The 21542-nt window shown below is 43.7% G+C and overlaps 1 protein-coding gene across 2 annotated transcripts in view; it reads right to left on the reverse strand.

The window, feature by feature from the left end:
• TRPC1 (transient receptor potential cation channel subfamily C member 1) overlaps positions 1 to 21542 on the reverse strand; it is a 159578-nt gene that overhangs the window by 43054 nt on the left and 94982 nt on the right. For both annotated transcript variants that reach the window (XM_044289916.1, XM_044289915.1), the window contains one exon: positions 3223 to 3398. In XM_044289916.1, the coding sequence (XP_044145851.1) occupies positions 3223 to 3398 (176 nt within the window). The remainder of the gene's footprint in view (positions 1 to 3222; positions 3399 to 21542) is intronic.

The following is a 21542-nucleotide window of genomic DNA, read 5'->3' on the forward strand; positions in this document are numbered from 1 at the left end:
CCTGACACCTATATCTACAGGGAGTGCAGAATTATTAGGCAAATGAGTATTTTGACCACATCATCCTCTTTATGCATGTTGTCTTACTCCAAGCTGTATAGGCTCGAAAGCCTACTACCAATTAAGCATATTAGGTGATGTGCATCTCTGTAATGAGAAGGGGTGTGGTCTAATGACATCAACACCCTATATCAGGTGTGCATAATTATTAGGCAACTTCCTTTCCTTTGGCAAAATGGGTCAAAAGAAGGACTTGACAGGCTCAGAAAAGTCAAAAATAGTGAGATATCTTGCAGAGGGATGCAGCACTCTTAAGTCTGGGAGGCTGTGGTTGCTGCTGCACGCAATGTTGATGGTGAACAGATCAAAACACTGACAGAATCCATGGATGGCAGGCTTTTGAGTGTCCTTGTAAAGAAAGGTGGCTATATTGGTCACTAATTTGTTTTTGTTTTGTTTTTGAATGTCAGAAATGTATATTTGTGAATGTTGAGATGTTATATTGGTTTCACTGGTAAAAATAAATAATTGAAATGGGTATATATTTGTTTTTTTGTTAAGTTGCCTAATAATTATGCACAGTAATAGTCACCTGCACACACAGATATCCCCCTAAAATAGCTAAAACTAAAAACAAACTAAAAACTACTTCCAAAAATATTCAGCTTTGATATTAATGAGTTTTTTGGGTTCATTGAGAACATGGTTGTTGTTCAATAATAAAATTAATCCTCAAAAATACAACTTGCCTAATAATTCTGCACTCCCTGTATACAGGGGATAGATCAGAAATCCACTGTGTAGTGGCTGTTCTGGGGTACTGCAACTCAGCTCTCATTCAGAGCTGAGAGGAACAGAGCTGAGCTGCAGTACACAGGCATCGAAAACTAGGTAGTGGTCAGAGCTTTTCAGTCACTATGTCATTTTTGGCATCAGTGTGTCACTGTGGAGAGTGGGGGAAACCCCCCACCGTACAATGTGGGGAAGATGGGATAGCAACTAGGCCTGGATGCCGGGAAAAGGGAGCTGATCACCTCCTACTGCAACCCTCATCCTAGCCCTGACCTCCTAACCGCATGAGTGAACCCAGATGGTAGGAGGGCTCATGCACCAGAACCTCAGACCCTAACTGGCCCTGATGATCCCTGGAATAAAGTTCAGGAAAAGGAGATGACCAGGTTATCCACAACACGCATGAACGTCTCTAGCAGGCCTAGGTGCAAGGAAAGGAAAGGCATAAAACAGCAACTGGATAGGCAGGTAAGAGCCCACAACAACAAGCACTCACCTGCCAAGATAACAACAACTGGAACCCATGCCTCCGTACTGGAACCCGATCACCTACCAGGACATAGCACAAAGAAACAAACATGGAGTCCAGCCAACCAGGATGCATGGCGGCCCCAGGCAGAGCTGCTAACTGACTGGTAGTTCCCCCTCCGGGAAACCCAGGGACCCCCTTCCGGAGGACACAACAGACAGGGGAAATCTCTAGCAACCATGCTGGATAACACCAAACATACCAGACATGGAACACCAAACTAGACATTACAACACACCCAAAACATAAACCAACACCAAACATACCAAACATGTAAGGAAAGGTACAGAACAGAGGAAACAAAGGGAAGACATCAAGGTGACATCGATGTCCAACTAGGTGGCCCTCAAACTGGACCGATGATACATCCAGAACTGGAGCAACTACAGCACATACCAAAGCTGGAGGACAACTAATTCAGCCTGCCAGCCACAGGCAGGTATAAACCCAGTGGCCACACCCAGCCAGATAGTTAACCTCAAAGACACCAAACAGGGGAAGAACAAGGAGAAGGGGAGAAAAGCACATACATGCTAAGACAACAATGTGTTGCCGCTGGCAACCAACATGCACAGCAAAAGTGTCACGGCGCACAACATCGAGGCCGTGAGACAGTGGCTGCCTGAAACAGATGATCGGCAGCAGGGGCGTAGCTAAAAGCTCATGGGCCCTGGTGCAAGGGTTCTACTCGGGCCCCCCTTCCCTCAGTGCTTTGTTGCCAGGGAAGCACATAGACTTCATGCTGCCTGAGGCAAAAATTTAAACGCCACCTTGACCTAACCCTTTCCCACCAGCCGAGGTGTAACTTGACCAGCATGCACTTTCTATAATACCAGTGTCTTCTTATGTGGCACAAGGGTCTTTGGGCCCCCTCAGGCTCCTGGGCCCGGTAGCGACTGCTACCTCTGCACCCCCTATAGCTACACCCCTGATCGGCAGGGGTGCCAGGTGAATGAGGACCTATCCTGAAGATAGACCGGTATATCTACAGTAAGTACAAGAAAACCTGTTTAAGATAGCACAATGCTGTGTTTTTGGTACTGCCAAAGGCCCTCCAAGGTCTCTTTTGGACACTACAATTCAATGATAATACTCATAATGTTTTGTTTTGAAGAGTTATAATATTTATGCAAAGTAATATTTTGTATGTTAATTATTTAAGAGACTGTTGTGGCTGTTATTTTTTCACACAAGGTCAGGTAGGTGGTCAGGAATATGTATTTCTAATATAACATATGCTTAGCTAGATCTACTAGATCTGTTTAAGATAGCACAATGCTGTGTTTTTGGTACTGCCAAAGGCCCTCCAAGGTCTCTTTTGGACACTACAATTTAATGATAATACTCATAATGTTTTGTTTTAAAGAGTTATAATATTTATGCAAAGTAATATTTTATATGTTAATTATTTAAGAGGCTGTTGTGGCTGTTATTTTTTCACACAAGGTCAGGTAGGTGGTCAGGAATATGTATTTCTAATATATGATATGCTTAGCTAGATCTACAATTTCATAGTCTAGAATTGTAGACAATCCCTTCTTGTAGACAATCCCTTCCCCTATGTTCAGTGGGGAAAACAGCAGTCTGAGGTCAGGTCTATTATCTATTACTATGATAAAAGTTAGACTGATAGAAGAATTACTGTTTCTATTATTTTGGTATAGCCAATGTGCATGTAAGTAAAGTTGTCCATTGGTGCCTAAACTATCATATCCACGTATTAGGCTAACCACAGCACACTTCAGAATGGGCACTTAGCAATAACATACAGTAATCTACTCTATGACTGATCATTGCCAGTGTAAGCTTTTTACAGTACTGCAGATGAGCAATATTAATAAGAACTTATCATTATCATAAATTTTTCAATCAGGGTCACGTAAAATTAGCAAGGGGCTTACGAGTGGAAGGTGTCATTGCTCTGGCGTTCACAGAAGATTCCAACGCAGTCCTTGGGTTCATCATCTGTATATCCTTTATCATACAATTGTGTTAGTCCAATGGTAAATGAGAACAGGACTAGAAGGAACATGCCAAGGAATTTTCCAAAATCTTGTAACATCTGACCCATAGAGATCTAAAAAAATTTGCAATAATTATATAAGATAGTAATAAAATCATTATATTTTTTATATAATATCTGGACATGAATGCAGCAGGAAATTTGAGGTAATTTCGTGTTTTTACCATTTATAAAGATAGTTCAATACTTTGAGTAGACTTCCTATCGAAAATCCCCACCAAACAGGACCTGAACTATAAGGGAGTGGTGGGCAAAGTACATGGTGATCTTAATAAGAATGCGCAAGGTCCTTCACTACAGTTATAAACTCATAAATACTATTTTTGCTCTCATGAAATTCCTACTTCAAAGCAAAACTAGATTTTAGATTTAGATTTCCAACTTTTATGGGATTAAATGGTTTAATGTCTGAAGCCAGTAGGATTTTATCTAGCAGCAGAAAGCAAACATGCTTGACTTCCCAAGTTTAGCAGAGTCACGTTGTCTATTCTCTGGCAAATAAAGTCATGAAACAGAGAGGCATTAGCGTGTAAATCCAGCCATGATTATATCCAGCTCTGATTACAGCTGGAGGATAACAGCTCACGTGCTGCACTGACATTCTTTGCTTTGCGGGATAGTAGGTACTGCTGAGACTGCTCTGCTGCACACTGTACCTCTGGGTTACAGAAACAGAATTCACGCAGAGGGTTGCAGGTGTATGACGATATACTAGCGTTATAAAACAATAACATTTAAAAATCACATCATTATTCTAGTGTTAGTTCCCTTTTTTATAGTTTGCACTGCTACAGTTTAAAAATGAACTATACATTAGATATGTAAGCGGTTTATGGTCTTTATGAATGGTGGGACATAAATGTCCACAAATATCCAATTCATCTTCAGTCCCTGGCTGTATTACAGTGTGCATGATACTATGATGTTGTATAGCCAGTGTTACTAAGAGAATGTGGATCCACTGTGTTACTTGAACAGATTTGGCTTTGGGGTAATCCGAAGTGGCCTCTCTTGGTCTTCACTATACAGGGATCTGGACTCTGCTGCATGGGAACCACCAGGCTGCTATCTCTAGAAGTCGTCCCTGTGTGTGTGTGGCTGACAGCTGACCCACTGGGGTTAAGAGACACCGTACAGAGCACTAAGGGGTTAGGCAACCCCGTAGTGGGGAACAGGCCATGGTCAGGGCAGGTAGAGTATGTGCAATCCAATAAACAGTCCAATGTCATGCTAGGGCAGATCAGGGTCAGAATGGAGATCAAGTAGAGCTCAGGTCAGGCTGCAAAGGGTCAAATCCGAGAAAAAGTCAGCAATTAGTACATGGACAAACAAATTTAGAGACCCAGCAAACCTCTGCAGGACACTAATGGACTAGAACCTATATCTCAGGCAGTTTTCCATAGGGGAAGATGACTGAAGTACCCCAAGGTATCCAGGTACTGGCTGGGGAACAATAGGGTGCGCATTGGCTCTTTAAAAGTCGAAGGGGGCGTAATGCCTAGCTGGAAATAAGTTAGCCACAATCTGTGTGGAGGAATAGAGCTACTCCAGTGCCTGAGCCTGCTGAGAAGAAGGAGAGAAAAGCTGGAGGAACTGTGCCACTGGAGCCTGGAATGTACACAGATACACTGATCTTCTCACAGTGTGGTTAAGGGCTCTTTCACACTTGCGTTGTCCGGATCCGTCGTGTACTCCATTTGCCGGAATTACACGCCGGATCCGGAAAAACGCAAGTGAACTGAAAGCATTTGAAGACGGATCCGTCTTCAAAATGCGTTCAGTGTTACTATGGCAGCCAGGACACTACTAAAGTCCTGGTTGCCATAGTAGTAGTGGGGAGCGGAGAAGCAGTATACTTACAGTCCGTTCAGCTCCCGGGGCGCTTTAGAATGACGTCAGAGCACCCTATGCGCATGGATGACGTGCCATGCGATCACGTCATCCATGCGCGTGGGGCGCCCTGACGTCATTCTGGAGCGCCCCGGGAGCCGCACGGACGTTAAGTATACTGCTCCCCCGCTCCCCACTACACTTTACCATGGCTGCCAGGACTTTAGCGACCCGGCAGCCATGGTAACCATTCAGAAAAAGCTAAACGTCTGATCCGGCAATACGCCGAAACGACGTTTAGCTTAAGGCCGGATCCGGATTAATGCCTTTCAATGGGCATTAATTCCGGATCCGGCCTTGCGGAAAGTGTTCAGGATTTTTGGCCGGAGCAAAAAGCGCAGCATGCTGCGGTATTTTCTCCGGCCAAAAAACTTTCCGGTCCTGAACTGAAGACATCCTGATGCATCCTGAACAGATTTCTCTCTATTCAGAATGCATGGGGATAATCCTGATCAGGATTCTTCCGGCATAGAGCCCCGACGACGGAACTCTATGCCAGAAGAAAAGAACGCAAGTGTGAAAGAGCCCTAAGCTATGTTGTTTGTGTCTGAAAACTTGTTTATGTCTGCAAAAAAAGCATATTCATTCCCATAGACTTGCATTGAATCTCTATACAAGTCTATGATAGACAGAAATTGTAACATTGTTTCTGTTTAGGTTGTGTGACTCCACTCAAACCCTCCCACTAGAAATTGCAACATTGTTTCTGTTTAAGCTGTGTATCTCCACTCCACCCCTCCCACTAGAAGGTTCTAGTTCAGCTACAAAGTCCCTGCAGATGGGGATCAGTGTTTAGTAGGGGAGAATCTGCCAGACTGCACTAGTGACCAGAAGAAGATGCTGAGATTGGGACGCTGAGCCACAGATCCTGGCTCACCAGCTCTGTGGCCAGGCAACCAGCGGGACAGCTAGCTCAAGGCTTTCCTCAGCACGTGGGTGCACCATGTCTTACAATCTCTTCCAGAGAGCAGCAACATGTGGTGACACCTCAATGATTTCCAGGGGACCCAGCGTAGTGTTGGGACCACCCCAAAACCTTGCAAGTGTTAAACTACTTTCACACTCGCATTTGTTGAGGATCCGTCTTGCATCTGCACAGACGGATCCGCACCGATAATGCAAACGCTTGTATCCGTTCATAACGGATCCATTTGCATTATTCATTCAAAAAAAGTCTAAGTCAAAACGGATCCATCTTGACTTACATGGAAAGTCAATAGGGGACGGATCCATTTTCAATTGCACCATATTGTGTCAGTGAAAAACGGATGCATCCCCATTGACTTACATTGTAAGTCAGGATGGATCTGTTTAACTCTGCATAGTCAGACGGTCACCAAAACGCTGCAAGCTGCGTTTAGTGACCATCTAAAAAACGCAACGGAGACCAAACGCAGACAAATTGATGCATTCTGAACGGATCCTTATTCATTCAGAATGCATTGGGGCTGAATTGATCCGTTTTGGGACGCTTGTGAGAGCCCTGAAATGGATCTCACAAGCGGACACAGAAACGCCAGTGTGAAAGTACCCTAAACTGTAAACTATACCACCTGTTAAGGAACTTCTACTATACTATGTTGTATATCATATATTCTTTCTAGTAGGATTGCCATTGTTGTGAAATTAGCATGACCTGCATGTACAGTAATGCTACTCTGCTGAATTATGGGTCTGCATTTTTAACATTGCAAATAAATTGAAGGACACCCAAGCATAGAGCCTCATGTTAATTTACATGATACATACCACCTACTGCTATGAAACCGTATAGTTTGCTTTGCATCACTGTACCGTGTGGTGTATAGTACAGAACATTACTGATAGCCGTTATTATAGCTTATTTTTTAGCAGCTATTATTATATTTGTATATAATTTTTTATTTTATTGTAGAGAAATAAAATGGCTAGAACATTATTATCAAGCACTATAGCAGCATGGCATCAGTTTAATCACACAACTCTAGTGACAGCCTCCCTTTAACCATTTATTGACCTAACAAAAAGGTAAAACTTTTGCTGTACATATTTAGTACTAATAGAGCATTTCATGGCTTCTTCTCCAATCATCTCTTAATTATTTCGAAGTTCTTTGGGAACAGAGAATAGTTCACTGACAAACATAGCCTAGGCATTTATGGCAAATTGTCATGCATGATAGGAGAGGGTCCTGGAGGTTAGAACCCGAACTTTGCACTTAGAATGAGTGGGCCTCCATGCGGGACGTGTGTGCCGTGTTACGCTGTTTCGAGTACTCCACCAACATGGCCAGTGCCGATGACGCCGTCCTCAGCGTTACTATCCCAGTTCTATGTCTCCTTGAAAAAACACTTCAGGTGATGATGGAAGAGGAGGAGGAAGAGGGATAATTTCCACGGTTATCAGGCCAGTCATTCACAAGTGGCTCGGAGGGTGGGTTCCTGCACCAACAGAGGCAGGAACCGAACTGTCCAGCCAGGACACAGTTCTGGAGGAGGAGGAGGAGGAGGATGATGAGGAGGAACTGTGTTCACAGCAGGGTGGCACCCAAAGCAGATCATGGGCATCACTGGAGCATGGCTGGGGGGATACAGAGGACACAGACGATGCACCTTCTACAGAGGACAGCTTATCGTTGCCTCTGGGCATCCTGGCACACACGACCGACTACCTGCTGCAGTGCCTGCGCAATGACCGCCGAGTTGCCCACATCCTAAGCAGTGCTGATTACTGGGTGGCTGCCCTGCTGGATCCCTGCTACAAGGACAACATGCCGTCCATAATTCCGTCACTGGAGCGTGATTGGAAGATGCACGAGTAGAAGGGCACACTGGTAGACGCGCTGCTGATGGCATTCACACCTGACAGCGGTGTGGAAGCACAAGGCGAAGGCAGAGGAGGAGAAAGAGTTCGCCAAAGAAGCTGGGGCACCGCCAGCACCTCAGAAGGGAGGGTTAGCATGGCCGAAATGTGGAAAAGCTTTGTCAGAACGCCACAACAACCAGCACCACCAGCTGATATGGAACGTCTTAGCAGGAGGCAGCATTTCATCAACATGGTGGAACAGTACGTGTCTGACTGATGGGTCTGCCCTATTCAACTGATGGGTCTCCAAATTGGGCACATGGCCTCAGCTTGCCCTTTACGCCTTGGAGATGCTGGTCTGCCCTGCGGCCAGTGTATTGTCTGAACGTGTGTCTAGCATGGCGGGGGAGTGATCACAGACAATCGCAGCTCATGTTCATTAAAATGAACCAGTCATGGATCCCACAGGACTTGTCTGTACCTTGTGCTGAATAGACAAGTATACCGTCCGCACCCAGCCATTGTTATACGCCAGCGCACTTTCCCTTTGCTTTCTCTTTTCCCAAATTTATAAAAAATTACTAAATAAATGAAAAAAAAATAACTATCTTGGCTATCTCCTTCTCCTCCACCGCCACTTCCACCTACACCGCGTCTACCGCCTCCTCAACCTCCTACTCCACTTTTACCTCCGCATCCTAGTTCAAAATTATTATTTTTTATAATCTATAATATTTAAAGTCATTTACCTATCCAAGTTTGTTTGCAGGGCAATTGTTCTGCTCTTACCCCCATTTTGCTTTCTTTTCCCGCCCTCTAGCCCTTACTATGACTATTTTAAAGCCATTTTAGTGCACCAAAGTTCGGGTCCCCATTGACTTCAATGGGGTCCGGGTTTAAATTCAAGTTCAGTTCAAGTTCAGGTCCCGAACCCAAACTTTGACCCGAAGTTCAACTGAACCTGGCGAACCCGAACACCCACGGGTCCACTCATCCCTAGTCATGATGTAATGCTGGGCCAGGATAAATGTACTTGTCTATTGAAACTGAAGTAGGCCATTAGCATGTTTATCATCATGTTCGATCCTTGGTGTTGGATAGGTGATAAATGAAGGGGCCCACTTTTGGTTTTATGTCCCATATGGCTCCTTGGAAATATAATAGAGATTGGTACTAAAATTGGAGTGGATTAATGGAAGGCCCATTGAATAAATTATTTCCGCATGAAGTGGTCATGATAAGAAACTTTTGTCCAATTAGACGTTGTTGTAGGTGTAACTTATGTAGATCAGTGGTTACTTAGAAGAATGATGTAATCTGTGTGAGTAACATTGAAGCTTATGGACTTCAGCACACTACTAATTATTACTTTGTCCTCAGGGGTATAAGAAACTGTGTCTGGGAATTTTAAGCAGACACTGTCTTTTTACCCCCGCTGCTTCACACTTTCATCTTCATGCCATAATCTGCCTGACTTTTATATTTATTTTTACTCTGTCTTGCTGCTCTTGTCTCCAAATAAACAAAATAATCTTCTCAAAGAAGAAGTTGCTTCAAGAATTTTTAATTTGCTGTGGCCAGTTTTCAACCGCTGCATTGCAGGGTGGTCGTAACCCGTGGAACTGAGCAGTGTATAATGCGATGGAAAAATGAATTAAACCAGCAAAGTAGGCAATATAGACAACCACAAAACCACAATACATTATTAAGAGCCTGGTAATAACTTTCTCTACATGATAAATGCTATTTGCTGAAGTGACACGACCCCGTTAAATTTAACTTGTACCAGGATCTTGTCATAAGACTGAAAAAACAATAGATGGTGCTGTTCATGAGTCATTACAAGCAGGGCAATAGTCCTCAGATACACCCTAGCAAGCTTATATTACCCCAGATAAAGTGCTAGAAGATGTGTGAATGATAGCAGCAATCCGATATACACCTCAGTGTTAGCGCAGGCTATTATAAGCTGAGTGCTACACGGAGTGTGGACTCTGTTGAGCAGTGTGTCACACTTACTAGTGCCCCAACAAGATGAACAGCGCCATCTACTGGTTTCATAGTCTTATGACAAGACTAATAGTCTTGTCATAAGACTATGAAACCAATAGATGGTCTGTTCATGAGTCATGAACAACGCCATCTATTGGTTTCATAGTCTTATGAAAAGACTATTAGTCTTGTCATAAGACTCAACACAGCCATATGTGTTTTGCGGGCAAATTGCGGATCCGCAAAAAAAAACGGATGATATCCGTATGCCATCAGTTTTAAGCACAGATAAAAGTAGGCAATACAGGGAACAAAACTGTGGAATAAGGGGTAATTGAATACACAGTGAAAAGTTGAAATAGGGTCGCCAAGGAGATTATAATCACCACAATCCAATACTCCAAAAAAAAAGATGACAGTTATACTTTAAGGACCTGTGATGACATCACAGGTCATGTGATCAGTGCAGAAGGCAGGGGTTAAGGAGGACCTGCGATGATGTCACCATCATGTGAGCAGTGCAGGAGAGGACGGCATTGAAGAGGAGAAGTCCTGAAGAAGAAACTGTAGTGAAGTCTGCTACATGAGGAGAGGTAAGTGAAGGGAGAGGCAGAGCAATGCTGGGAGTTGTGGTTATTTAACTGGGACTGTATGTTAGGGCTGAAGGGAGGGATGTTATCATGGGACTAATTGTTCAGGAGTGATGTTATTTACTTGAGGCTGCATGTTGGAGGTGGCAGTGGGAGGGGGTGATGTTATTTACATGGGACTGTATGTTGAAGGCTGCTGTGGGAGGGGTGATGTTATTTACATGGGACTGTATGTTTGAGGTGGCTGTGAGAGGGAGTAATGTTATTTACATGGGACTGAATTTTGAGGGGGAGATGCTGTTTACATGGGACTGCATGTTGTAGGCGGCTGGGGAGTGTGTGATATTATTTACATGGGACTGTATATTTGAGGGGCTGAAGAGAGAGAAGTGATTTTTTTTACATGGGACTGTATATTGGAGGGGGCCGGAGAGATGGTGTGATGTTATTTACATGGGACTCTATGGCGGAGGGAGGAAAATAGTGTTATTTACATGGGACTGTGTGGTGGAGGGGCTGAGGAATTATAATTCGTGAGGACACTACGAGGAGGAATATCACTAAAGGGGGCACTGCAAGGGAGAGCATTACAGGTGCAACTCATTTACACTGCCTGTCCAAAAAAAAAAGTTGCCACCAAAAAAAAAAAGGTCACACAATCTAATATTGTGGACCGCCTTTAGCTTTGATTACGGCACGCATTCGCTGTGGCATTGTTTGAATAAGCTTCTGCAATGTCACAAGATTTATTTCCATCCAGTGTTGCATTAATTTTTCACCAAGATCTTGCATTAATGATGGTAGAGTCTGACCGCTGCGCAAAGCTTTCTCCAGCACATCCCAAAGATTCTTAATGGGGTTAAGGTCTGGACTCTGTGGTGGCCAATCCATTTGTGTGAAAATGATGTCTCATTGTCACCGCCAGATCTCTGAGAAGTTCTGACAGACGTTTTTCAGTACTTCTTGCATGATGTTCTTTTGTTTTGGTTTCGCTTTGACATCTCTTCTCCCTCTTCCAGCTGTCATCTATTAGCAGTGATTGCCTCCCTTTATATCCCCTCCCATACTGCCTCACTTTGCGGTTTATACTACTTCCTGGATTGTGCTCATTGCTAGAAGTTTGCTACTGCTGGTTTCTCAGTTAAGTCTATCCCTTTATTTGTGTTTTCATGTTGGCTTAATTCTAGGTGACCCTGACTCCCTCCGTATTAAGTGCAGGGAGCCGGTGGTCGTGTCCCCTCACTATTATAGGGTTTTCAGGTGTCACTCAGTCTAGGTACGTGGACATGCAACATTCTATCACAGAGATCTTTGCATGGGCTGAGCAGTCAGGGAGAGCTATAGGGCTTTAATAGGGCTCACCCTTTTGTTCCTTAGTTTGGGATCAAGTCAGTCAGATCTTTATTTGTTACTTCTTGTTTTCTGCAACACCATCCGTGACACTCATGCTCCCTAAACCACTCTTTCGCAATTTGAGCCCGATGAATCCTGGCATTGTCATCTTGAAATATGCCCGTGACATCAGGGAAGAAAAAAATGTATGGAATAACCTGGTCATTCAGTATGTTCAAGTAGTCAGCTGACCTCGTTCTTGGAGCACATACTGTTGCTGAACCTAGACCTGACCAACTGCAGCAACCCCAGATCATAGCACTGCCCCCACAGGCTTGTACAGTAGGCACTAGGCATGATGGGTGCATCACTTCATCTGCCTCTCTTCTTACCCTGATGCGTCCATCACTCTGGAACAGGGTAAATCTGGACTCATCAGACCAAATGACCTTCTTGCTCCAGAGTCCAATCTTTATGCTCCCTAGCAAATGAAAGCCTTTTTTTCTGGTTAGCCTCACTGATTAGTGTTTTTCTTACGGCTACAAAGCTGTTCAGTCCCAATCCCTTGAGTTGTGCATTTTGAAATGCTCTTACTTTCACTATTAAACATAGCCCTGAGTTCTACTGCTGTTTTTCTTCGAATTGATTTCACCAAATGTTTAAGTGATCACCAATCACGATCATTCAGGATTTTTTTCCAGTCACATTTCTTCCTCGAATATGATGAGTCCCACTATACTTTCAGTTTATAATAATGTGTTGGACAGTTCTTAACCCAATTTTAGTAGTTTCTGCAATCTCCTTAGATGTTTTCTCTGCTTGATGCATGCCGATGATTTGACCCTTCTTAAACAGACTAACATCTTTTACACGACCACGAGATGTGTCTTTCGACATGGTTGTTTAAGAGATGAGAAGCAACTCATTGTACCAGTTGGGGTTAAATAACTTATTGCCAGCTGAAAGATAATCGCCCATGCAGTAATTATGCAATAGGAGGCTCATAACTATTTGCTTGGTTAAATCCAGGTGGCAACTTTTTTTTGGACAGGCAGTGTATTTCAGTAATGCAACTTAAAAGGTGAAACTAATATATGAGATAGACTCATGACATGCAAAGCGAGATATTTGTTATAATTTGGATGATTATGGCTTGCAGCTTATGAAAACCCCAAAGTCACAATCTCAGGTTCCCTTTGCTCAGGGGGTATGGATTAATTAGCTGACTAGAGTGTGACACTTTGAGCCTAGAATATTGAACCTTTTCACAATATTCAATTTTAAGTTGCATAAGGCCTCATGCACACGGCCGTGTTCCGCGGCCGAGAGCGGACCGTGGAAACCCGGCCGGGATTCCTCCTGACAGCATGAGCGCTACTAGTGTATTACTGTACAGCAGCGGCTGCATGAAGCGCACGGCGTCATAGCAACCAATGACGCCGTGCGCTCATGCTGTCAGGAGGAATCCCGGCCGGGTTTCCACGGTCCGCTCTCGGCCGCGGAACACGGCCGTGTGCATGAGGCCTTACTGAAATAAATTATTTTTTGCACAATATTCAAATTTTCTGAGTTTTTAACCTGTATAATAGGAGGGGCATTATAAATACTGGGGGCACTGTGGGGGCATTTCAACTGTGGGGGCTCTATAGGAGGGTCTTATAGATCCCCCTTATTTCTAATAATAGCACTATGGGGGGCCTTATTACTACTGAGGGGTCTGTAGAGAGCTTTATTACAACTGGGGGAACAATAGGGGGGCCTTATTTGTACTGGGGGGTCTGTGAGGGCATTATTAATAAAGGAGGGCTCTTCTACTAATGGAGGCACTCTTGGGGAGCATTATCACTGTTGGGGGCACAGTAGGGGCAGTATTACTAATGAGGGCACTCTAGAAGAGAATTACTATTGGTGGTTCTTGGAGCAGCACTATTACTATGGGGGCACTAATATTTCTTCAGGATAGTATTTGGGGGTATTGGGGAGCACAGTGAGCAGCAGGATAATACTGTGGGGACTCCAGGTTGTGGGATGATGATAGAAATGTGCAAAACCTAAGATGCTGTGGGTTACACTCTGCAGAGACGAGGCACAGCTGAAAGAAGGTCTCTGGATTGAGTGGAGAAGATGATGACAGAGAAGATCTACATCAGAGGAGACGTCACCTGAGAGGCCCTGGATGTCAGAGGTAAGTGCTGCTGTATAGCGAGTACAGTAAAATGCAGTGTGTGCGGGGAGGGTCGACTTAGGCTACTTTCACACTAGCAGTATCCTTCTCCAGCAGGCTGTTCCAGTGGGGGAACAGCCTGCCGGATCCGTGCTACCGCTAGTGCACTATGCCGCCGGAAGTCCGCTATGGTCCCATTCACTATAATGGGGGCGGGCTGGATATCCGGCCGCAGCACGGCTAACATGCCGAGAGGTGGGCTGAAAAAACTACAGCATGCTTCAGTTTTATTCTAGTCGCCTCTCTGCATGTTTTTATATAATGAATGGGACCGGAGCGGACTTCCAGCAGCACGGTGAACTAGCAGTAGCACGGATCCGGCAGGCTGTTGTCCCGCCGGAACAGCCTGCCAGAGAAGGCTACTGCTCGTGTGAAAGTAGCCTTAGAGAACTGGGCCATAATCATTGGGGCTTGGGCCCCGAATGCTTTGAGACCCTAGCAACGGCCCTGGTGCTTACAGTCATTGTCTCGTTGAAAGATGAAACTTCAGCGCAGTCTGAGGTCCAATTTTTTGGGATCCGGTCTTCATTAAGAATATCTCTTTAATTTGCTCCATTCAGCTTTCCCTCAAACCTGATCAGTTTCCCTGTAGGGATAGTATTGCCAAGTGATGTGCAGTACCTGGTTTCCTAAAATCATAACGTTAACAATTTAGGTCAAAAAGTTCAATCTTGGTTTTTAATTAAACCAGAGGATTTTGTTTCTCACAGTCTGAGGGTACATTAACACGACCGTATAAATGGATCTGCATTCGTGGATGCAGACCCATTCATTTCAATGTGGACAGCACACCGTGTTGTTCCGTTCCGCGGCCCGGCAAAAAATATGGAGCATGTCCTATTCTTGCGGACAAGAATAGGCATTCTCTATATAGCGCCGCACATGCCCAGTATCCGTGTTTTGCGGATCCGCAATTTGTGGACCGCAAAACACTTATGGTCGTGTGAATGCACCCTGAGAGTCCTTTAGGTGCTTTCTTGCAAACTCCAGCTGGGCTTCCATATGTATTTTACTAAGGAAAGGCTTTTTTCTGGCCATTCTGCCATAAAGCCCAGATTGGATTTTCTCTTTTTACCTCTCTTACCAAGGTCCTTCACTAGTGATTACTTAGTAAGGAGGTGTGGCCAGCTCTAGGAAGAGTATTTGACGTTTCAAACGTCTTCCATTGAAAGGGCATCTATCAGCAGATTTGTAGCTATGAAACTGGCTGACTTGTTGCATGTGTACTTGGCAGCTGTGTTGATCCCATGTTCATACGTGCCGGAATTGCAGAGAAACATTAAATTGTAATATATGCAAATGAGCCTTTAGGAGCACCTAGAAACTCTTCTGTCTCTGCAACTGCTGCGGCCTCTGCACTTTAATTAACAGGGACAGGGCCGTCTTTAATATTGATTGGACCCTGGGCAAAAATGTACTTGGGCCCCCTGGATCCCGCCTTCCCACACCTTAGCAGGCAATCACGCCTCCACCACAACACACACACAAAAAATCCACACATCTGGTAGAGTCCAGTGAATGACTGTAAATACTTCCAGTTCTGAAGACTCCAGCGGCTCAGGATCAGTGCTCTGGGCAGCTGGGCTCAGGCTGGAAGTGGGCACCGCTCTGCAGGAAGGAGACCAGGGCTCGGCTCACCCTAGTGTTACAGTGCACCCCAGAACCCCACAGTATGCAGTATAGCACCCTATAGTATACAGCACCACACAGTATGCATTATAGCACCCCACACTATACAGTACCCCACAGTATATAGTAGAGCAGTATAGCAGCCCACAGTATACAGCACCCCACAGTATACAACACCTCACAGTATACAACACCTCACTGTATACAGCACCCCAAACTATACACGATACAGCCCCCCACACTATACAGTAAAGCAGTATAGCACTCCACACTATACTGCACCCACAGTATACAGGCCCCCCCACACAGTATACAGCCCCCCCCCCGCACAGTATACAGCCCCACCACACAGTATACAGCCCCACCACACAGTATACAGCCCACCACACAGTATACAGGCCCCCACACAGTATACAGCCCACCACACAGTATACAGCCCACCACACAGTATACAGCCACCACAGTATACAGCCCACCACACAGTATACAGCCCCCACAGTATACAGCCCCACACAGTATACAGCCCACCACACAGTATACAGTCCCACACAATATACAGCCCCCCACAGTATACAGAACCCCACTATACAGTAGTTTACAGTATATTAACATAACAGCCCCTGTCACCTTTTTCTGATGTATTCCTCACACAAAAAAGCTCCACAGTTACCTTCTGCAACACTCCTGCTAGGAACTGTGATGACCTCATAGCCATGTGACCAGTAATTGCTAGGTTACTGGTCACATGGTGATGATGTCATCTAAGGTCCTAGATCACAACTTTAACACAGACAGCTTGACACCCGGGGCAGTAGCTAGCAGGGCTCAATAGGCAGCTACCTTGGGCCCCCCAGGAGCAACTGTGCCCGGGGCAGCTGCCCCTTCTGCCCCTTGGTAAAGACGGCCCTGAACAGGGACAGGCATGATTACATTTTTACTGCCTGGCCCTGTCAATAAAAGTGCAAAGCATAGCTTCTTGGTGTAATGGCAATACCCCAGTTGCTCCTAGAGGCTCCTTTTCATATATTAAAACCAAATTTTTCTCAGCAATGAGGGCACATATGAACAGATGCATTCAGCTGCCAAGTACACATGTAACAGGTCAGCCAGTTTCATAGGTACAAATCTGCTGACAGATGCCCTTTAAAGAAGCACTCCCACAAACATTTTTTTATTCTCTGACTTGTTATTAAAAAGGTATAGGATGTGAATTGAAGTGAATGTAATTTTCTTACCAGTGAATGTATTTGTGAGTTATAACCTCCCTTCTGATCCTCAGTTGTGTCATGTAACACTCAGAATAACACAAATAACACAGCTTCTTATGTGTGGACAGGAAGCCAGTTTAAGAATTACAGACGTGGACAAAATTGTTGGTACCCTTTGGTCAATGAAAGAAAAAGTCACAATGGTCACAGAAATAACTTTAATCTGACAAAAGTAATAATAAATTAAAATTCTATAAATGTTAACCAATGAAAGTCAGACATTGTTTTTCAACCATGCTTCAACAGAATTATGTAAAAAAATAAACTCATGAAACAGGCATGGACAAAAATGATGGTACCCCTAGAAAACACAGAACATAATGTGACCAAAGGGACATGTTAATTCAAGGTGTGTCCACTAATTAGCATCACAGGTGTCTACAACCTTGTAATCAGCCATTGGGCCTATATATATGGCTCCAGGTAATCACTGTGTTGTTTGGTGATATGGTGTGTACCACACTCGACATGGACCAGAGGAAGCAAAGGAAAGAGCTGTCTCAAGAGATCAGAAAGAAAATTATAGACAAGCATGTTAAAGGTAAAGGCTATAAGACCATCTCCAAGCAACTAGATGTTCCTGTGAGTACAGTTGCACATATTATTCATAAGTTTAAGATCCATGGGACTGTAGCCAACCTCCCTGGACGTGGCCGCAGGAGGAAAATTGATGACAAATCTAAGAGACGGATAATCCGAATGGTAACAAAAGAGCCTAGAAAGACTTCTAAAGAGATTCAAGGTGAACTTCATGCTCAAGGAACATCAGTGTCAGATCGCACCATCCGTCGTTGTTTGAGCCAAAGTGGACTACATGGGAGACGACCAAGGAGGACACCATTGTTGAAAACGAATCATAAAAAAGCAAGACTGGAATATGCCAAACTACATGTTGACAAGCCACAAAGCTTCTGGGAGAATGTCCTGTGGACAGATGAGACAAAAATCGAAGTTTTTGCCAAGGCACATCAGCTGTATGTTCACAGACGAAAAAATGAAGCATATCAAGAAAAGAACACTGTCCCTACTGTGAAACATGGAGGAGGCTCTGTTATGTTCTGGGGCTGCTTTGCTGCGTCTGGCACAGGGTGTCTTGAATCTGTGCAGGGTACAATGAAATCTCAAGACTATCAAGGAATTCTAGAGAGAAATGTACTAGCCAGTGTCAGAAAGCTTGGTCTCAGTCGCAGGTCATGGGTCTTGCAACAGGACAATGACCCAAAACACACCGCTAAAAACACCCAAGAATGGCTAAGAGGAAAAAATTGGACTATTCTAAAGTGGCCTTCTATGAGCCCTGACCTCAATCCTATTGAGCATCTTTGGAAGGAGCTGAAACATGCAGTCTGGAAAAGGCACCCTTCAAACCGGACACAACTGGAGCAGTTTGCTCATGAGGAGTGGGCCAAAATACCTGCTGAGAGGTGCAGATGTCTCATTGACAGTTACAGGAAGCGTTTGATTGCAGTGATTGCCTCAAAAGGTTGCGCAACAAAATATTAAGTTAGGGGTACCATCATTTTTGTCCATGCCTGTTTCATGAGTTTATTTTTTTACATAATTCTGTTGAAGCATGGTTGAAAAACAATGTCTGACTTTCATTGGTTAACATTTATAGAATTTTAATTTATTATTACTTTTGTCAGATTAAAGTTATTTCTGTGACCATTGTGACTTTTTCTTTCATTGACCAAAGGGTACCAACAATTTTGTCCACGTCTGTATATAGGACATTATGCTCTTGGGAACTTTCAGTGCAGCAGAAATTTTTTGTACCCTTCTTCAGATCTTTACCTCTATACAATCCTGTCTCTGGGCTCCACAGGCAGTTCTTTCCGCCTCATGACTTGGTTTTTGCTCTGATATGCATTGTCAGCTGCGACACTTTATATAGACAGGACTATGTATTTTCAAACTGTAGAGGGAAGGGTGACATTGGAATATATATATATATATATATATATATATATATATTGTCCTTGCATGGCAAGTGGACACATATGGGTCCCCTGAATGTGGGCCCAGTATGTGGATCTGTCCAGGTTGTGTGTATGTCTATGCATGTATACCTAAGTTCCCCCAGGTTGTGTAGGTATATATGTATATATATATATATATATATATATATATATATACTGATATGATCCCCAGGTTGAGTAATGTATATATGCATATATATCAGCCTAGTTCTGTTTAGGGATTGTTATGAGGTAGGCGTGTGTGGTGCTATGGTGTATCTGGGGGGATGCTCTCATTTACACCTTGGGCAGGAAGTCCTTTTATTCCTTTGTCTGTACAGATCCTGAGCTAGCCTCAGGGGGCCAACTGGAAGTTCAAGCATTCCGTCACACACCCACGATGATGTCATCACCCTCCTGTTGAAGAGGGGGGAGGTGGGCTGCTTTTGGGCTGATATTAGCCCAAGCCAGGACAAAGGCTCTCTTTCTTGGGACGGCCTCAAACAGACACACATGGGAGCAGCTCCATGAAGGAAAATGGACCGAACAACTCCCTGAAGGAAGAGAGGCAGAGCCCCACATGCCCCTGGAGATGGCTGAGTAACACTTTCCCTCCAGCATTGCAGTACCCCTAATACCCCTGCCCTTATTTACCCCAATTCCGGCATTTAACACCTTTTTACCTATACCACCGATAACTCCTGCTCCACCAACCATCCCCTAACACCGGCTGCTGAACTCCTGCAGTCAGTATTCACCCCTGCTGCTGACCTCCTGCAGCATTAACCTCAGCCCTGTCTGCCCCCACCCATTGACCCTTGAGGCAGCCCCAGTTAGCCCTGTAGCTGCCCTGTAATCCTTTACCCCTTCACTGCTGCTTTGCCTACCCCAGCAGCAGCTGAGTGTGTGTTAACCCTTTGTACCCCATAGAGACAGTGAGTAGCCAGACGGGTGGGTTGGTATTTATGTGTGTGTGAGTGTAATGTATAGATAGTGTGTGTGGGGTGGAATTGGAATTGTGTATTGTGTAGTGTAGTTAGGTTTGTATTGTGTTTAATAATATTGTTTATTGTAGTACTGTTACTTTGCTGGGGTTTGTGCGTCTATATGTATATATATTTATATCCATTGATCTATAAATATATATAGATATAGCACATTATTGGAATTGTATAGTTGTATTATGTAATAAATACTTTATTGTTCATAATACAGTGTGTAGTGTTTTTAGTAGTCGCCGCCCTAGTATAGTGATAGTAAGTCACATGTAGTGTAGTTCAGTGTAGTGTATATGCAATCAGAGGTAGTTAGTTAGCTAGATAGTATAGCTAGTTCCTATTTTCGGCATAAATAGGCGGAGTCATCACTAGACGACTTACGCATATTTATGAATATTAATAATTGAGATTTGCATAAATATTAATAATTAATATTCCCTTTAACACAAACCATGTCCAATCAAAGGAATTTACCACCAGTGGACATAAAATTTTACATGGACATAAGTATTCAGACCCTTTGCCATCTCATTTGAAATTTAGCTCTGGGTCCTGTCATTTCTATTGATCATCTTTAAGATGTTTCTACACCTTGAATAGAGTCAACTAAACTAAAATGTGACAAAAGGGAAAGTGTCAGAAGCCTTTCCGAATGCATTGTATGTGTAGTGTATTTATGGTGTATGTGTATACAGTGGTCCCTCAAGTTACAATATTAATTGGTTCCAGGACAACCATTGTAAGTTGAAACCATTGTAAGTTGAGTAATTGGTTTCAAAGCCCCAAAATTTCATCTAAGATAAGAGAAAATTAAGATTTAAGAAAAAATAAGCAGATAAATAAGACTGATATAACAGTCAGGAATAGCTGCTAACTAGCAACTAATCCAGCTATTTTACCAGAGAAGTGGCCTTGATTGGTTGGATCTGAGTCTGAGTCATTGTATATTGAGTCTGGTTTTAACTTACGATGGGGCTGAAATGACTATTGTACAGTATGTTGAAAATATTGTATCCTGAGGCCATTGTATCTTGAGGGATCACTGTATGTTTAGCATATACATGGTGTACATGTGTTTGTGTAGCATATATTCTCTATGTGTTTGTGTAGAGTTTATATGGTGTAAGTGCAGCACACAAATGGTTAATGCATATGCATATGCCTGCCCCTGCCAGCCATTCATAACAGAGTTGTCTTTATAGGAGAAACTATCATATAACTAATCGGTATCAGAGAAGTACAGCAAATAATTTGCCAAAATACAGTACTTTACTAAAAGTTATGTTGTGAAATGCTGTCAGCGGTGGAGTTTCCCATGATATTAATAGCTATAAAAATAAAGTAAATTATTTTACTGCAGGAACGATCACATCTACTCTGATGTATAAATAGATCTTAAATTCAGAACTTGGAGTTCTGTGTGTGGAAACTTGTAAAAACACAGACAACTGCAATGTACTGGTCAGGACTTGGTGTACAAGCTACAGCGAGTGAATAACCTGACTGTGGACTGTTAATGTGGGAATGCAAGTA

The sequence above is a fragment of the Bufo gargarizans genome, chromosome 4, assembly GCF_014858855.1.
Source record: "Bufo gargarizans isolate SCDJY-AF-19 chromosome 4, ASM1485885v1, whole genome shotgun sequence".
NCBI classification, from domain to species: domain Eukaryota; kingdom Metazoa; phylum Chordata; class Amphibia; order Anura; family Bufonidae; genus Bufo; species Bufo gargarizans.